At 37.2% G+C, this 15716-nt stretch overlaps 2 protein-coding genes across 2 annotated transcripts in view; one reads left to right on the forward strand and one right to left on the reverse strand.

The window, feature by feature from the left end:
• Nucleotides 1-15716, forward strand: part of ACAD11 (acyl-CoA dehydrogenase family member 11) — a 119025-nt gene that overhangs the window by 72106 nt on the left and 31203 nt on the right. The window contains exon 13 of the mRNA XM_061421338.1: nt 1833-1931. Within this exon, the coding sequence (XP_061277322.1) occupies nt 1833-1931 (99 nt within the window). The remainder of the gene's footprint in view (nt 1-1832; nt 1932-15716) is intronic.
• On the reverse strand, nt 2505-7137 carry ACKR4 (atypical chemokine receptor 4). The gene is made up of 2 exons (XM_061421395.1): nt 7038-7137; nt 2505-4643 (listed from the first exon to the last, which is right to left on the reverse strand). Exon 2 carries the CDS (start codon nt 4632-4634, stop codon nt 3582-3584), a length of 1053 nt encoding a protein of 350 aa, XP_061277379.1. The 5' UTR covers nt 4635-4643; nt 7038-7137; the 3' UTR covers nt 2505-3581.

A 15716-nucleotide genomic window follows, 5' to 3' on the forward strand; every position in this document is an offset into this window, starting at 1 on the left:
AAAGTCAAGTGGGTCTTAGGAAGCATCACTATGAACAAAGCTAGTGGAGGTGATGGAATTCCAGTTGAGCTATTTCAAATCCTGAAAGATGATGCTGTGAAATGCTGTACTCAATATGCCAGCAAATTGGGAAAACTCAGCAGTGGCCACAGGACTGGAAAAGGTCAGTTTTCATTCCAATCCCAAAGAAAGACAATGCCAAAGAAAGTTCAAACTACCGCACAGTTGCACTCATCTCACACGCTAGCAAAGTGATGCTCAAAATTCTCCAAGCCAGGCTTCAACAGTACATGACCCATGAAATTCCCGATGTTCAAGCTGGATTTAGAAAAGACAGAAGAACCAGAGATCAAATTGCCAACATCTGTTGGATCATCAAAAAAGCGAGAGTTCCAGAAAAACATCTACTTCTGCTTTATTGACTATGCCAAAGCCTTTGACTGTGTGGATCACAACAAACTATGAAAAATTCTTCAAGAGATGAGAATACCTGACCACCTGACCTGCCTCCTGAGAAATCTGTATGCAGGTCAGGAAGCAACAGTTAGAACTGGACATGGAACAACAGACTGGTTCCAAATCGGGAAAGGAGTACATCAAGGCTGTATATTGTCACCCTGCTTATTAAACTTATATGCAGAGTACATAGAAAAAAAAAAATATGTCGGGATGGATGAAACACAAGCTGGAATCAAGACTGCCAGGAGAAATAGCAATAACCTCAGATATGCAGATGATACCACCCTTATGGCAGAAAGGGAAGAAGAACTGAAGAGTCTCTCTATGAAAGTGAAAAAGGAAAGTGAAAAAGTTGGCTTAAAACTCAACTTTCAGAAAACTAAGATCATAGCATCTGGTCCCATCATTTCATGGCAAATAGATGGGGAAATAATGGAAAAAGTGACAGACTTTATTGTCTTGGGCTTCAAAATCACTGCAGATGGTGACTGTAGCCATGAAATTAAAAGACGCCTGCTCATTAGAAGAAAAGTTATGACCAACCTAGACAGCATATTCAAAAGCAGAGACATTACTTTGCCAACAAAGGTCCATCTAGTCAGAGCTATGGTTTTTCCAGTGGTCATGTATGGATGTGAGAGTTGGACTATAAAGAAATCTGAGCGCCTAAGAATTGATGCTTTTGAACTGTGGTGTTGAAGAAGACTCTTTGAGAGTTCCTTGGACTGCAAGGAGATCCAACCAGTACATCCTAAAGGAAATCAGTCCTGAATATTCATTGGAAGGACTGATACTTTGGCCATCTGATGCAAACCCTGATGCTGGGAAAGACTGAAGGCACGAGGAGAAGGGGATGACAGAGGATGAGATGGTTGGATGGGATCACTGACTCAATGGACATGAGTTTGAGCAAGCTCCGGGAGTTGGTGATGGACAGGGAAGCCTGGCATGCTGCAGTCCATGGGGTTGCAAAGAGTTGGACACGACTGAGTGACTGAACTGAACTGAACTGAACTGATGGTGGGGAAATCTGGCTTGCAAATATGTAGTACAGATTTCCATTGTATGAAGTAAACAATGATATTTTTAATGTGTGTTTGATGATTAGAGAGAGGATTAAGTGAGTTGTAACCCAACTCATGTGTCACTGAGTAAGCCAAAAACACAATTTGGATAGCTGATCTATCTGAGTTGTTCTAAATATTTCATTCATTCTCTCAGTGCACATTTATTGAATACCTACTATGTGTAATATTAGGAAGATGAAAAAGACAAAGATGCCTCTGTCATCAGAGAGTTCACATTTCTTTAAGTGTCTTTTATAAACCAGTGGTATCTGCCTGCCTGTAAATTCAGCCTTTGCTTATTTGTAGAGCCCGATGTAGCTTCAAGTGATGCCACGAATATTGAATGTAGCATCCAGCGAGATGGAGACAGCTACATAATTAATGGCAAGAAATGGTGGAGCAGTGGTGAGTATTCATAATGATCCTTCATGCCAGATGCTGTGCTAGAATAATAAGATACATAGTTATTCATTTCATGACCACAGTTCTTTAAATTCTACCTTTGAAAGCATTTTCAAATTTAGAAATAGTTGATAAAAGGAAGAAAGCTGAGCGCTGAAGAATTGATGCTTTTGAACTGTGGTGTTGGAGAAGACTCTTGAGAGTCCCTTGGACTGCAAGGAGATCAACCAGTCCATTCTAAAGGAGACCAGTCCTGGGTGTTCTTTGGAAGGACTGATGCTAAAGCTGAAACTCCAATACTTTGGCCACCTGATGTGAAGAGTTGACTCACTGGAAAAGACTCTGATGCTGGGAGGGATTGGGGGCAGGAGGAGAAGGGGACAACAGAGGATGTGATGGCTGGATGGCATCACTGACTCGATGGACGTGAGTCTGAGTGAACTCCGGGAGTTGGTGATGGACAGGGAGGCCTGGCGTGCTGCGATTCATGGGGTCGCAAAGAGTCGGACACGACTGAGCGACTGAAGTGAACTGAACTGAACTGATAAAAGGAAAGTAATCTTAAAATAATGTCTTGATTAGGCAATGTTTAATTTAAGAGCAGAAAACATCTATTTTTTTTTTACAGTTTGTGAGGTAAAATGCACACCATGTTTAGCCATTGTCATTTCTACCAAAATTAAATTTTAGTAGGGGCATATTACCTGAACGATAATAATCTATATATAATTTTTGAAGAGGTAAGCAGTACATGTTATTAAAATTTATTTGTGGTACATATTTTCATTGCTGAAAAATACAAGTGTTTGAGTGATAAATAATAGTCTTTACATATAGGAAAATATTTAGTAAACCTTCAGTAATAGAATCACATAAGTGGATAAGTCCTTTAGGCAATTATAAAAATTAAAACCTGTGCTTGTCTGAGGATTGCTTCTAGAGTATACATGATAAGTCTAATAGGATAACCAGCTTATTACTAAAGAAAGTTGACATAAAAGTAAATTGTATGTTAAGAAACTTACTAGTAATACATTAAAATGGCCAGAAAAGCTTTTTTTTTTTTCCTTTGCTAGTTTTTATTCTTTCTGGAGTTTTATGAAATCACTTACACATTAGAAACAGGAGAAAGAAAAAGACAGCCAGAAAGATTATTTTTTTATTTTTGATTGCTAATTTTTACTCTTTCTGAAGTTTTATGAAATCACTTACAAATTAGGAACAGGAAAAAGAAAAAGTCATTAAATGTTGCTGCATGATTATTCAAGTATTAAAATTATGCAGGAAAATTGTTATGTTAAAATTTAGATAATTTAAAATAACTGTAAATGACCCTTAAATTAAACCTCTTTAATAATCTGTTTTAGATGACCTAACTTGTAGTGTTTTTCTTATGTGTGACTGTTAATACTATTTTCTTATATTGTTAGCTTTAATTTCTGTGTTTTATGAATTTATTATTTTGTTTCTTCTTTTTCTTGGCTTCTACCCCACTCCCCTTTCCCACCCCAACCTCTTCTTTGCTACAAGTTGCCACCACAGTGTTTGAAATTTGAATTTCTGAAAAATGCAGATGTTTGATGCAGATGCAGATGTTCTCAGCGGGAAGCATCATTCATGTGTATTGAAGCAAGAGACAGATGGGTCTTATATTTAAATGCTGAAAGTACTGGTTGGCTCTGTAGCATCTTCAGATTCGAAAGGAATCTCCTCCACATTTTGTCTTTGTCTTCTCCAGGATCCGTATTTCTTGGCAACTTTCATGATGTAGTTTTTAAAAGAGGTTCCCATGAAAACATACAGGACTGGGTTGAGGCAGCTGTGAAAGAGTGCAATACTCTCTGTGATTTGGATGGCAACGTCCATGCGTTTGCTCATGTCACAGTCAGTGATCAGGGAGTAGATGATGTCTATGGCTTGGCAGAACTTGACAATATTATAAGGTAATTGAGTGACAATGAAAACTATGACCACTGTGAACAGAACTTTGAGGGGCTGAGATTTTTTAATGTTAGGCATCTTGATGAGTGTCTTTGCCGTGATGAAGTAGCACACTGCCATGATAAGAAAGGGTATTATAAATCCAATGCAGATTTCCAGGATTTGAATTGATGCTTTCATTGATGTTCCTAGGTGGTATGGAAAGATGGGAACACACCTAGCTTTATGATTTACTGTATAAAAAACCAACTGAGGGATACTCAGCAAGATGGCAGCCACCCAGACGCAGAAACAGATGACCCAGCATGGTTTTCCCACTCCCGATTGACTGGGAGCTTTAGTTACTGCCCAGTATCTGTCTGTGCTGATACAAGCCAGAAACTGCATTCCAGACACAAAATTGACTGTGTACAAGGCTGAAGTGACTTTGCACATGATTTTCCCTAAAACCCACCCATGAACTGCATTAACTGCCCAAAAAGGCAAAGTGAATAGAAGGAATAAATCCGCGACTGCCAAATTCAAGATGTACACATCTGTTTTGGTTCTCCGCTTTTTGTAATAGGCATAAATCGCCACTACAGTGGAATTGCCTGCAAGTCCAATGATGAAAGCTATTGTGAAGAAGGCAGGTAGGAAAACTTTTGCAAATTTTCTGACCTCTTCTTTTATACAGATCACTTCATACTGACTATAGTCATGAGTGTCATTCATTTCATTTTCCTCATAATAGTAATCTGTTGACTGGTTGTATTCCAAAGCCATGGTTCCAATCTAAATGGCAAAAAGAATACAGCATATTTATTTTAATATTGTTTAAATGGAAATACTTTTGCTCTAGCATATGTTTTATGCTTTTATTAGAGAATAGTTTGTTGTTATACCATATGTGAGCCTGAGTCTGCCACTCTTTGAAACTCTTTAATGGAAGTCACATTAGAGTATATCCTCAAGAGTAGTTTTTCATTGCTTGTTTTTACAAGTCTGTACAGGAAATGGGATTTACAGAGGGAAGATAAAAAAAATAATACCCTGGGAAATGTTCTTAATCATTAAGCCCTAAAACTTGTACATACACAACTTTGTGATTCTTATGCAGTATATCAACAATAAATTAAAATGAATTATTTAAAATAAATATTTTACTTATATTTATTCATGAATTTATTTTAGATTAAGTTAAATAAATTATCTCAGAATTGTACTTAATTTTAGTTGTTGGCTTTTATAAAACAAAGTCTCCTCGAGTTAGCTTCCCTCCAAAACTTGCCACTGCATGCTGATTGTAAACTACTATTTGATAGAACTGTTATTCCACTAGTCACCTAAGCCTTAAGCCTGCACCATCCTTGATTCCTCTCTTCATCCCTTCATCCCAGATTTTCAGTCTGCCCCTAAATTCTGATTTTACCTTCCAAATAGGTCTCAAATCTGTCTCTTCCTTTTCACATAATTCATCCACATTATTACCTGGCCTATGACAATGTCTTCCCAACTGGTATCCTACTGTTCTCATTCCTTCTTACCACTTCCTTGTCAAAAACATTTTTCTTACTGCCATCAGTGTGCTCTATCTCTAAAATATCAGTCTTATCACTCTCCTGCTTAGCTCCTCACCTAAAAGACACATCTCTCTGAAAGATACAATCTAAGTTCTTTACCATGATACCCAAGGCTCCATAATGTAGTCCTACCCATGGTTCCTGTACACCCTCTACTGTACACCTTACACTGTAGATGATGACAGTACTGATTTGCCAGTGGTTTTTGGGCACACACCATGCCATAGTATGCATTTACATCGTTACTCATTCTCTTCTTTTATCTGATATACTATTTCCTTCCCGTCCCTTGAAAGGCCATTTCCTATTCAGTTAACTCAAATTTCACCTTTCTGGAAGACTTTCCCAATCCAATAACTGTATGTATCAACTGTATCTACATATCAAAGAACTGACCTGGTCCTGTGCAGTTTCCCAGACTACCTTTTCCCTCTATGATCTAAGTTCCCTAAGACTGTGACCTATTGGATTTCTGTTTGTAATTAATAACTGAAGACAGTGACTGGTACACTCTAGGTGGCCAGCAAATATTTATCAACTATAACGTTTACTAGTAAGTATAAAGCTGTTACTTTAGGAATAGAAAGATGATATTCCAGGAATCTTGTGTCTCATCATTAAGTTATTCTACTATGTTGTCAATTAATACCCTGTAGTATTAAGATAAGCTTGCACAAAATTCACATTTTAAAATATATATAATAATTACTTTTAGCATTTTTATTATAGTGCTAAGCTTTGTTATGCTTTTTCCTTAGCCCTTCTGTCTTCCTTGGGATATTTTTTGTCCTTGGAAGAATATCAAATGTTCTTATAGAATCATTAATGAAGAAATTATTTTCAAAACAGTACACCAGCTTATGCTACATTTTCAAAAGAATATTCTTATACTTGCTAACCTTTTGTAAATGAGTAAAGCAAAATGAAGAAGGTCACATAGAGGAAAAATACCACATAGAACTGCTTTCATTTTGTAAAAACCAGGTGCTCACAATTTTAAATGACTTTTATCCTTATAGTTATTTGAAAAGTTATGTGAAAAGTTCCAATCTAGAAGACCACTCTAGTGTTCATTCTCTTATATGTTAATTATTAACACAATATGAACTTTGTTCTTTCCTTCTCTTTTATCACAGAAATCTTGAACCTGGTGATAAGGTATAATGTGGCCAAACAGTATAAGATATTAAGGAAAGATATTTTAAAAGAATTAATCATACTAAAAATATGAGTAAATAAAAATAGGACTGGAAATTATTTGCAGAAATGATCCTTCTGGCAGATAAATAGAAACACATTTAAATGCCTTTATAATTATTACAAGAATTTAAAAAATTGGTGTTTATAAAACAAAGCAAGAAAAAATGGTATAGCAAAACCTGTTATTAACAAAGCTTTATAGGCAAATAATGGTATTAAAATAATATTTTATTCTTGCTATATTCATATTTTTAAGGTTGAAGTGTAAAACTTTTCAAATAGCTCTTTTTTGCACCTGTAAACTTTTATGCCTCGACTCCCTCTGCATAGATAAATATACAAAATCTTTGGACTTTTAAAAAAAGTCATATCTAACTCTGAATGAAGAAGAAAGAAAAAAACCAACCTGTTTCAGTAGGCAGACAGGAGCAGTCTTGAATGCAGAGAGTAAAATCAAATGACACTCTCTAACTCAGACTACTTTTGTTTTCGTTTCTACACCCCGCCTTTGTCTTACATCCAGGAGGGCTTTCCGGAAATGTAATCTTGTGAGCACTTGATCTTTTATTTATGTTTAACCGTCCTGTGAAGTCATATCCAAGTTCTTAAATATCTTTGGTTATAAACTTGAAGGAATTCAATCTTGTTTCAAAAGCTACAGACCTTTCCAAGTTTCCACTTAACTGAAGGGAATGGGAACATGCCTGCAGCTGAGGTACTGACTGCCAAACCAAGAGAATTCACCAGAGCACCTCAAGGCAGCTAATAAGTACTTGTAGGTAGTATCTAGACGAAAACTGTAAAACAAAAATGACTGTAACTCAGACAATTATCTTTTTGAAGATTAAATTATCAAAAATAAATTCTGAGTAATCATTAAGCATTTATAGTAGAATTAAAATTTTTATACCAGATCATTTTATATTTTAATATTTAAACTGTGAGACTCTCCTTGGCTTCACTGAACTCCTCCTCTGTCATTGACCCCAGAGTATGCCTTTCCCCATTACTTTAAATTCTTGTGCCTTCTTGTAATCTTCAATGACCAGACACAAACTTTTCACATCCTTCTGTCTGGGAAGCCTATCTCAACTGTCTCCCCCTCCACCCATTTCCAAACAAATGAAAGTTAGAGAAAGAAATGTATGCAGATTTAACACTAGTAGGCTGTTTGACCTGGACTCTCCTCACATTTGCATGACAGTTCCCTTATTTACTTTCTCAGAGGAAACTAGGCTTAGTCTCTACCTTCAGAAGTTATTTCAGACCCATACCTTTTTTTCTCTAAGCAGTTGATCTAACATTCCTGTTGGTTCACAGAAAAGAAGCTCTAGGTCACTGAGGTCTTCACCTTTCACTTGTGTGTCTGAGGGTACAGCCAGGTTCTCCTCCTTGTTATCTACCAGTCTTTGAGGAAGAGTTATTTGCATGCAGCTAAATCATCTCACCCAGAAAAAAACTACCTAGATTTGCAGTGTTTGCCATTCTTCATGGTGTAAATACTCACTCCATGGCCAGTTTCAGCTACCAATGTGAATTCACTGAGGGCAACTTTGCTAAGAGATGAGTATTTTCAGCCTTTCGTAGGAGGCTCTAGCACAATTCTTCAAAGGAGGCATCTCTGCTGCTGACCATAGCTGATCATTATTCTGATCTCTTATGAAGGATACTGCTCTTAATATTATCCCTGTCCTCTCTAGGGGCTTCCCAGGTGGCTCGGTTGTAGCCATGCATTCCAGGAAACAAACTGACTCAGAAGGACAATGCAGATAGTGGAGTGCAGTTTATTAGACCGGTGGGCCCAAGGCAGAGTCTCCTCTTAGTCAAGGACCCCAACCAGCATTTGTGAAAATCTTTTATACCCCATGTGTACATGTCCGAACCCACCACCCCAAATTCCTTGAGACTTACATAAACCAAGGAAAATACAATCCAAATAACCCCATCATTCATGTGCTATGTGCTCATGTGCTCAAACAGTCAAACAATTAGCCAATAATCAATAAATCCAAGGTTACACTCCAATAGATACAGAAAAATTTATGGCCTGTCTGGAGGAAGGGGTGATAAATGTATGTTTTCTCTTAGGTGATGAGTAACCTAGATATGATCTTCAAGGTTCCCCTGTCTGGAGGGGGTCTTATCCTTCTGTTGTTGTTTTCATAGGTACTAAACACAGAGTTCAGAGTCTATTGGAAAGGTGGCCAAGCATGATCAGCATGAACAGGCCTAAGATGGAATCCAGGCCCTTTGAATTCTTTCTTCAGCTCAGTGGTAAAGAATCAGCCTCCCAATGCAGGAGATGCAGGAAACGTAGGTTCGATCCCTGAGCAGGGAAGATCCCCTGGGGTAGGAAATGGCAACCCACTCCAGAATTGTTGTCTAGGAAATCCCATGAGCAGAGGAGCCTGGCAGGAGTCTAGGGAGTCAAAAAGAGTCAGACGCAACTGAGCATACATGCACACCCTCTCTAGACTCTCTGGTCTTTCACTTTCTCTTACCTTTTATTCTTTTTTTTCCTTATGTATTTTGAGGCCAGGTGGAAGCAAACAAGCGACCTTCCACTAAATTCTTAGAATGATCTACAAGTTCCCACAGGTCTGCCTCCATCCCTCATTACCTCTCTGACTTATTTCCTTTTACTCACCCCTTTCCTGGCTTATTCTGCCGCACCAGCCTCCATGCTGTTTTGAAATGTACCAGGCACATTCCTTCTTAGGGCTTTTGTACTGACTCTTCAATCTGCCTGGAATGTGCTTTCTTTTAATATCCACACGGTTCACTCCCTCATGTCTTTCAAGTCTTTGTCCAATCACCACCTCCTCATTGAGGCAACCTCTGACTATTCTATTTAAAATATTGTCACAAAACAAATGAACAAGCATTAAACAAAACAGAAAGTTATAGATACAAACAAAAAACAGATGTTTACCAGATGGGAGGAGGAAGACAGGGGGAAAGAAATAGGTGAGGGAGATTAAGAGATTACAAATTCTTAAGAAGGAATTACAAACTTCCAGTTGCAAAGTAAATGAATCATGGGGATGAAATGTACAGTGTGTATAGTCAATAAGTAATTTTTGTATGGTGGCATATCGTAACTAGATTTATCATAGTGGTCACTTGAAAATGTATAAAAATATCCAATCACTATGTCATATAATGGGAACTAATATAAAGTCATAGGTCAATTGTACTTTGAAAACAAGCAACCATTAAAAAAAAAAGAGATCAGATATGTGGTTACCACAGGCAGGTGGGTGTGTGTGTGCATGCTCAGTCACATCCAACTCTTTAATATCCATACTACATATTGAATTAATGTTTTAGGGGAGGAGCTAAGATGGCGGAGGAGTAGGACAGGGAGAACACTTTCTCCCCCACAAATTCATCAAAAGAACATTTAAACGCCGAGTAAATTCCACAAAACAACTTCTGAATGCCGACAGAGGACATCAGGCACCCAGAAAAGCAACCCAAGTCTTCGAAACGAGATGTTTTATCAATGGTGCTATATAGAAGGAGAAGTTTTGAAAAGACTGTAAAAATAGGACCGATAACTGGAAGCAGGAGGCTTAAGTCCAAACCCTGACTCCAGGGAACTCCTGACTCCAGGGAACATTAATTGACAGGAGCTCATCAAACACCTTCATACCTACACTGAAACCAAGCACCACACAAGGGCCAACAAGTTCCACGGCAAGACATACCAAGCAAATTCTCCAGCAACAAAGGAACACAGCCCTGAGCTCCAAGATACAGGCTGCCCAAAGTCACCCCAAAACCATAGACATCTCATAACTTATTACGGGACACTTCATTGCACTCCAGAGAGAAGAAATACAGCTCCACCCACCAGAACACCGACATGAGCTTCCCTAACCAAGAAACCTTGACAAGCCACCTGTACAAACCCACACACAGCGAGGAAACACCACAATAAAGAGAACTCCACAAACTGCCAGAATACAGAAAGGACACCCCAAACTCAGCAATTTAAACAAGATGAAGAGACAGAGGAATACCCAGCAGATAAAGGAACAGGATAAATGCCCACCAAACCAAACAAAAGAGGAAGAGATAGAGAATCTACCTGATAAAGAATTCCAAATAATAATAGTGAAATTGATCCAAAATCTTGAAACCAAAATGGAATCACAGATAAATAGCCTGGAGACAAGGATTGAGAAGATGCAAGAAACGTTTAACAAGGACCTAGAAGAAATAATATAGAGTCAATATATAATGAATAATGCAATAAATGAAATTAAAAACACTCTAGAGGCAACAAATAGTAGAATAACAGAGGCAGAAGATAGGAGGAGTGAATTAGAATGGTAGAAATAAATGAATTAGAGAGAAAAAAAGAAAAATGAATTAAAAGAAATGAGGACAATCTCAGAGACCTCCAGGACAATATTAAATGCTACAACATTCAAATCATAGGGGTCCCAGAAGAAGAAGACAAAAAGAAAGACCATGAGAAAATACTTGAGGAGATAATAGTTGAAAACTTCCCTAAAATGGGGAAGGAAATAATCACCCAAGTCCAAGAAACCCAGAGAGTCCCAAACAGGATAAACCCAAGGCGAAACACCCCAAGACATATATTAATCAAATTAACAAAGATCAAACACAAAGAACAAATATTAAAAGCAGCAAGGAAAAAAAAAATAAAAGCAGCAAGGGAAAAACAACAAATAACACACAAGGTAATTCCCATAAGGATAACAGCTGATCTTTCAGTAGAAACTCTTCAAGCCAGGAGGGAATGGCAAGACATACTTAAAGTGATGAAAGAAAATAACCTACAGCCCAGATTATTGTACCCAGCAAGGATCTCATTCAAATATGAAGGAGAAATCAAAAGCTTCTCAGACAAGCAAAAGCTGAGAGAATTCAGCACCACCAAACCAGCTCTCCAACAAATACTAAAGGATATTCTCTAGACAGGAAACACAAAAACGGTGTATAAATTCGAACCCAAAACAATAAAGTAAATGGCAACGGGATCATACTTATCAGTAATTACCTTAAACGTAAATGGGTTGAATGCCCCAACCAAAAGACAAAGACTGGCTGAATGGATACAAAAACAAGACCCCTACATATGCTGTCTACAAGAGACCCACCTCAAAACAGGGGACATATACAGACTGAAAGTGAAGGGCTGGAAAAAGATTTTCCATGCAAATAGGGACCAAAAGAAAGCAGGAGTACCAATACTCATATCAGATAAAATAGACTTTATTTTTTTTTTCTAATTTTATTTTATTTTTAAACTTTACATAATTGTATTAGTTTAAACAAAGGCTGTGAAAAGAGACAAAGATGGTCACTACATAATGATCAAAGGATCAATCCAAGAAGAAGATATAACAATTATAAATATATATGCACCCAACACGGGAGCACCGCAATATGTAAGACAAATGCTAACAAGTATGAAAGGAGAAATTAACAATAACACAATAATAGTGGGAGACTTTAATACCCCACTCACACCTATGGATAGATCAACTAAACAGAAAATTAACAAGGAAACACAAACTTTAAATGATACAATAGACGAGTTAGACCTAATTGATATCTATAGGGCATTTCATCCCAAAACAATGAATTTCACCTTTTTCTCAAGCGCACGTGGAACCTTCTCCAGGATAGATCACATCCTGGGCCATAAATCTAGCCTTGGTAAATTCAAAAAAATAGAAATCATTCCAAACATCTTCTCTGACCACAATGCAGTAAGAGTAGATCTCACAAGAAAAACTATTAAAAATTCCAACATATGGAGGCTGAACAACACGCTGCTGAATAACCAACAAATCACAGAAGAAATCAAAAAAGAAATAAAAATTTGCATAGAAACGAATGAAAATGAAAACACAACAACCCAAAACCTGTGGGACACTGTAAAAGCAGTCCTAAGGGGAAAGTTCATAGCAATACAAGCACACCTCAAGAAACAAGAAAAAAATCAAATAAATAACCTAACTCTACACCTAAAGCAACTAGAAAAGGAAGAAATGAAGAACCCCAGGGTTAGTAGAAGGAAAGAAATCTTAAAAATTAGGGCAGAAATAAATGCAAAAGAAACAAAAGAGACCATAGCAAAAATCAACAAAGCCAAAAGCTGGTTCTTTGAAAGGATAAATAAAATTGACAAACCATTAGCCAGACTCATCAAGAAACAAAGGGAGAAAAATCAAATCAATAAAATCAGAAATGAAAATGGAGAGATCACAACAGACAACACAAATGCAAAGGATCATAAGAGACTACTCTCAACAATTATATGCCAATAAAATGGACAACGTGGAAGAAATGGACAAATTCTTAGAAAAGTACAACTTTCCAACACTGGACCAGGAAGAAATAGAAAATCTTAACAGACCCATCAGAAGCACGGAAATTGAAACTGTAATCAAAAATCTTCCAGCAAACAAAAGCCCAGGTCCAGATGGCTTTACAGCTGAATTCTACCAAAAATTTAGAGAAGAGCTAACACCTATCCTACTCAAACTCTTCCAGAAAATTGCAGAAGAAGGTAAACTTCCAAACTCATTCTATGAGGCCACCATTACCCTAATACCAAAACCGGACAAAGATCCCACAAAAAAAGAAAACTACAGGCCAATATCACTGATGAACATAGATGCAAAAATCCTTAACAAAATTCTAGCAATCAGAATCCAACAACACATTAAAAAGATCATACACCATAACCAAGTGGGCTTTATCCCAGGGATGCAAGGATTCTTCAATATCCGCAAATCAATCAATTTAATACCCCACATTAACAAATTGAAAAATAAAAACCATATGATTATCTCAATAGATGCAGAGAAAGCCTTTGACAAAATTCAACATCCATTTATGATAAAAACTCTCCAGAAAGCAGGAATAGAAGGAACATACCTCAACATAATAAAAGCTATATATGACAAACCCACAGCAAACATTATCCTCAATGGTGAAAAATTGAAAGCATTTTCTCTAAAGTCAGGAACAAGACAAGGGTGCCCACTTTCACCATTACTATTCAACATAGTTTTGGAAGTTTTGGCCACAGCAATCAGAGCAGAAAAAGAAATAAAAGGAATCCAAATTGGAAAAGAAGAAGTAAAACTCTCACTATTTGCAGATGACTCTACATAGAAAACCCTAAAGACTCCACCAGAAAATTACTAGAACTAATTAATGATTATAGTAAAGTTGCAAGATATAAAATCAACACACAGAAATCCCTTGCATTCCTATACACTAATAATGAGAAAACAGAAAGAGAAATTAAGGAAACAATTCCATTCACCACTGCAACGGAAAGAATAAAATACTTAGGAATATATCTACCTAAAGAAACTAAAGACCTATATATAGAAAACTATAAAACACTGGTGAAAGAAATCAAAGAGGACACTAATAGATGGAGAAATATACCATGTTCATGGATTGGAAGAATCAATATAGTGAAAATGAGTATACTACCCAAAGCAATTTATAGATTCAATGCAATCCCTATCAAGCTACCAACAGTATTCTTCACAGAGCTAGAACAAATAATTTCACAATTTGTATGGAAATACAAAAAACCTCGAATAGCCAAAGCTATCTTGAGAAAGAAGAATGGAACTGGAGGAATCAACCTACCTGACTTCAGGCTCTACTACAAAGCCACAGTCATCAAGACAGTATGGTACTGGCACAAAGACAGAAATATAGATCAATGGAACAAAATAGAAAGCCCAGAGATAAATCCACGCACATATGGACACCTTATCTTTGACAAAGGAGGCAAGAATATACAATGGAGAAAAGACAATCTCTTTAACAAGTGGTGCTGGGAAAACTGGTCAACCACTTGTAAAAGAATGAAACTAGAACACTTTCTAACACCATACACAAAAATAAACTCAAAATGGATTAAAGATCTAAACATAAGACCAGAAACTATAAAACTCCTAGAGGAGAACATAGGCAAAACACTCTCCAACATACATCACAGCAGAATCTCTATGACCCATCTCCCAGAATATTGGAAATAAAAGCAAAAATAAACAAATGGGACCTAGTTAAACTTAAAAGCTTCTGCACAACAAAGGAAACTATTAGCAAGGTGAAAAGACAGCCTTCGGAATGGGAGAAAATAATAGCAAATGAAGCAACTGACAAACAACTAATCTCAAAAATATACAAGCAACTCCTACAACTCAATTCCAGAAAAATAAATGACCCAATCAAAAAATGGGCCAAAGAACTAAATAGACATTTCTCCAAAGAAGACATACAGATGACTAACAAACACATGAAAAGATGCTCAACATCACTCATTATCAGAGAAATGCAAATCAGAACCACAATGAGGTACCATCTCATGCCAGTCAGAATGGCTGCGATCCAAAAGTCTACAAGCAATAAATGCTGAAGAGTGTGTGGAGAAAAGGGAACCCTCTTACACTGTTGGTGGGAATGCAAACTAGGATAGCCACTATGGAGAACAGTGTGGAGATTCCTTAAAAATCTGGAAATAGAACTGCCTTATGATCCAGCAATCCCACTGCTGGGCATACACACTTAGGAAACCAGAAGGGAAAGAGACACGTGTACTCCAATGTTCATCGCAGCACTGTTTATAATAGCCAGGGCATGGAAGCAACCTAGATGTCCCTCAGCAGATGAATGGATAAGAAAGCTATGGTACATATACACAATGGAGTATTACTCAGCCATTAAAAAGAATTCATTTGAATCAGTTCTAATGAGGTGGATGAAACTGGAGCCTATTATACAGAGTGAAGTAAGCCAGAAAGAAAAACACCAATACAGTATACTAATGCATATATATGGAATTTAGAAAGATGGTAACAATAACCCTGTGTATGAGACAGCAAAAGAGACACTGATGTATAGAACAGTCTTATGGACTCTGTGGGAGAGGGAGAGGGTGGGAAGATTTGGGAGAATGACATTGAAACATGTATAATATCATGTATGAAATGAGTTGCCAGTCCAGGTTCGATGCACAATACTGGATGCTTGGGGCTGGTGCACTTGGACGACCCAGAAGGATGGTATGGGGAGG

The sequence above is a fragment of the Bos javanicus genome, chromosome 1 (genome assembly GCF_032452875.1).
Source record: "Bos javanicus breed banteng chromosome 1, ARS-OSU_banteng_1.0, whole genome shotgun sequence".
Taxonomy (NCBI): Eukaryota; Metazoa; Chordata; class Mammalia; order Artiodactyla; family Bovidae; genus Bos; species Bos javanicus.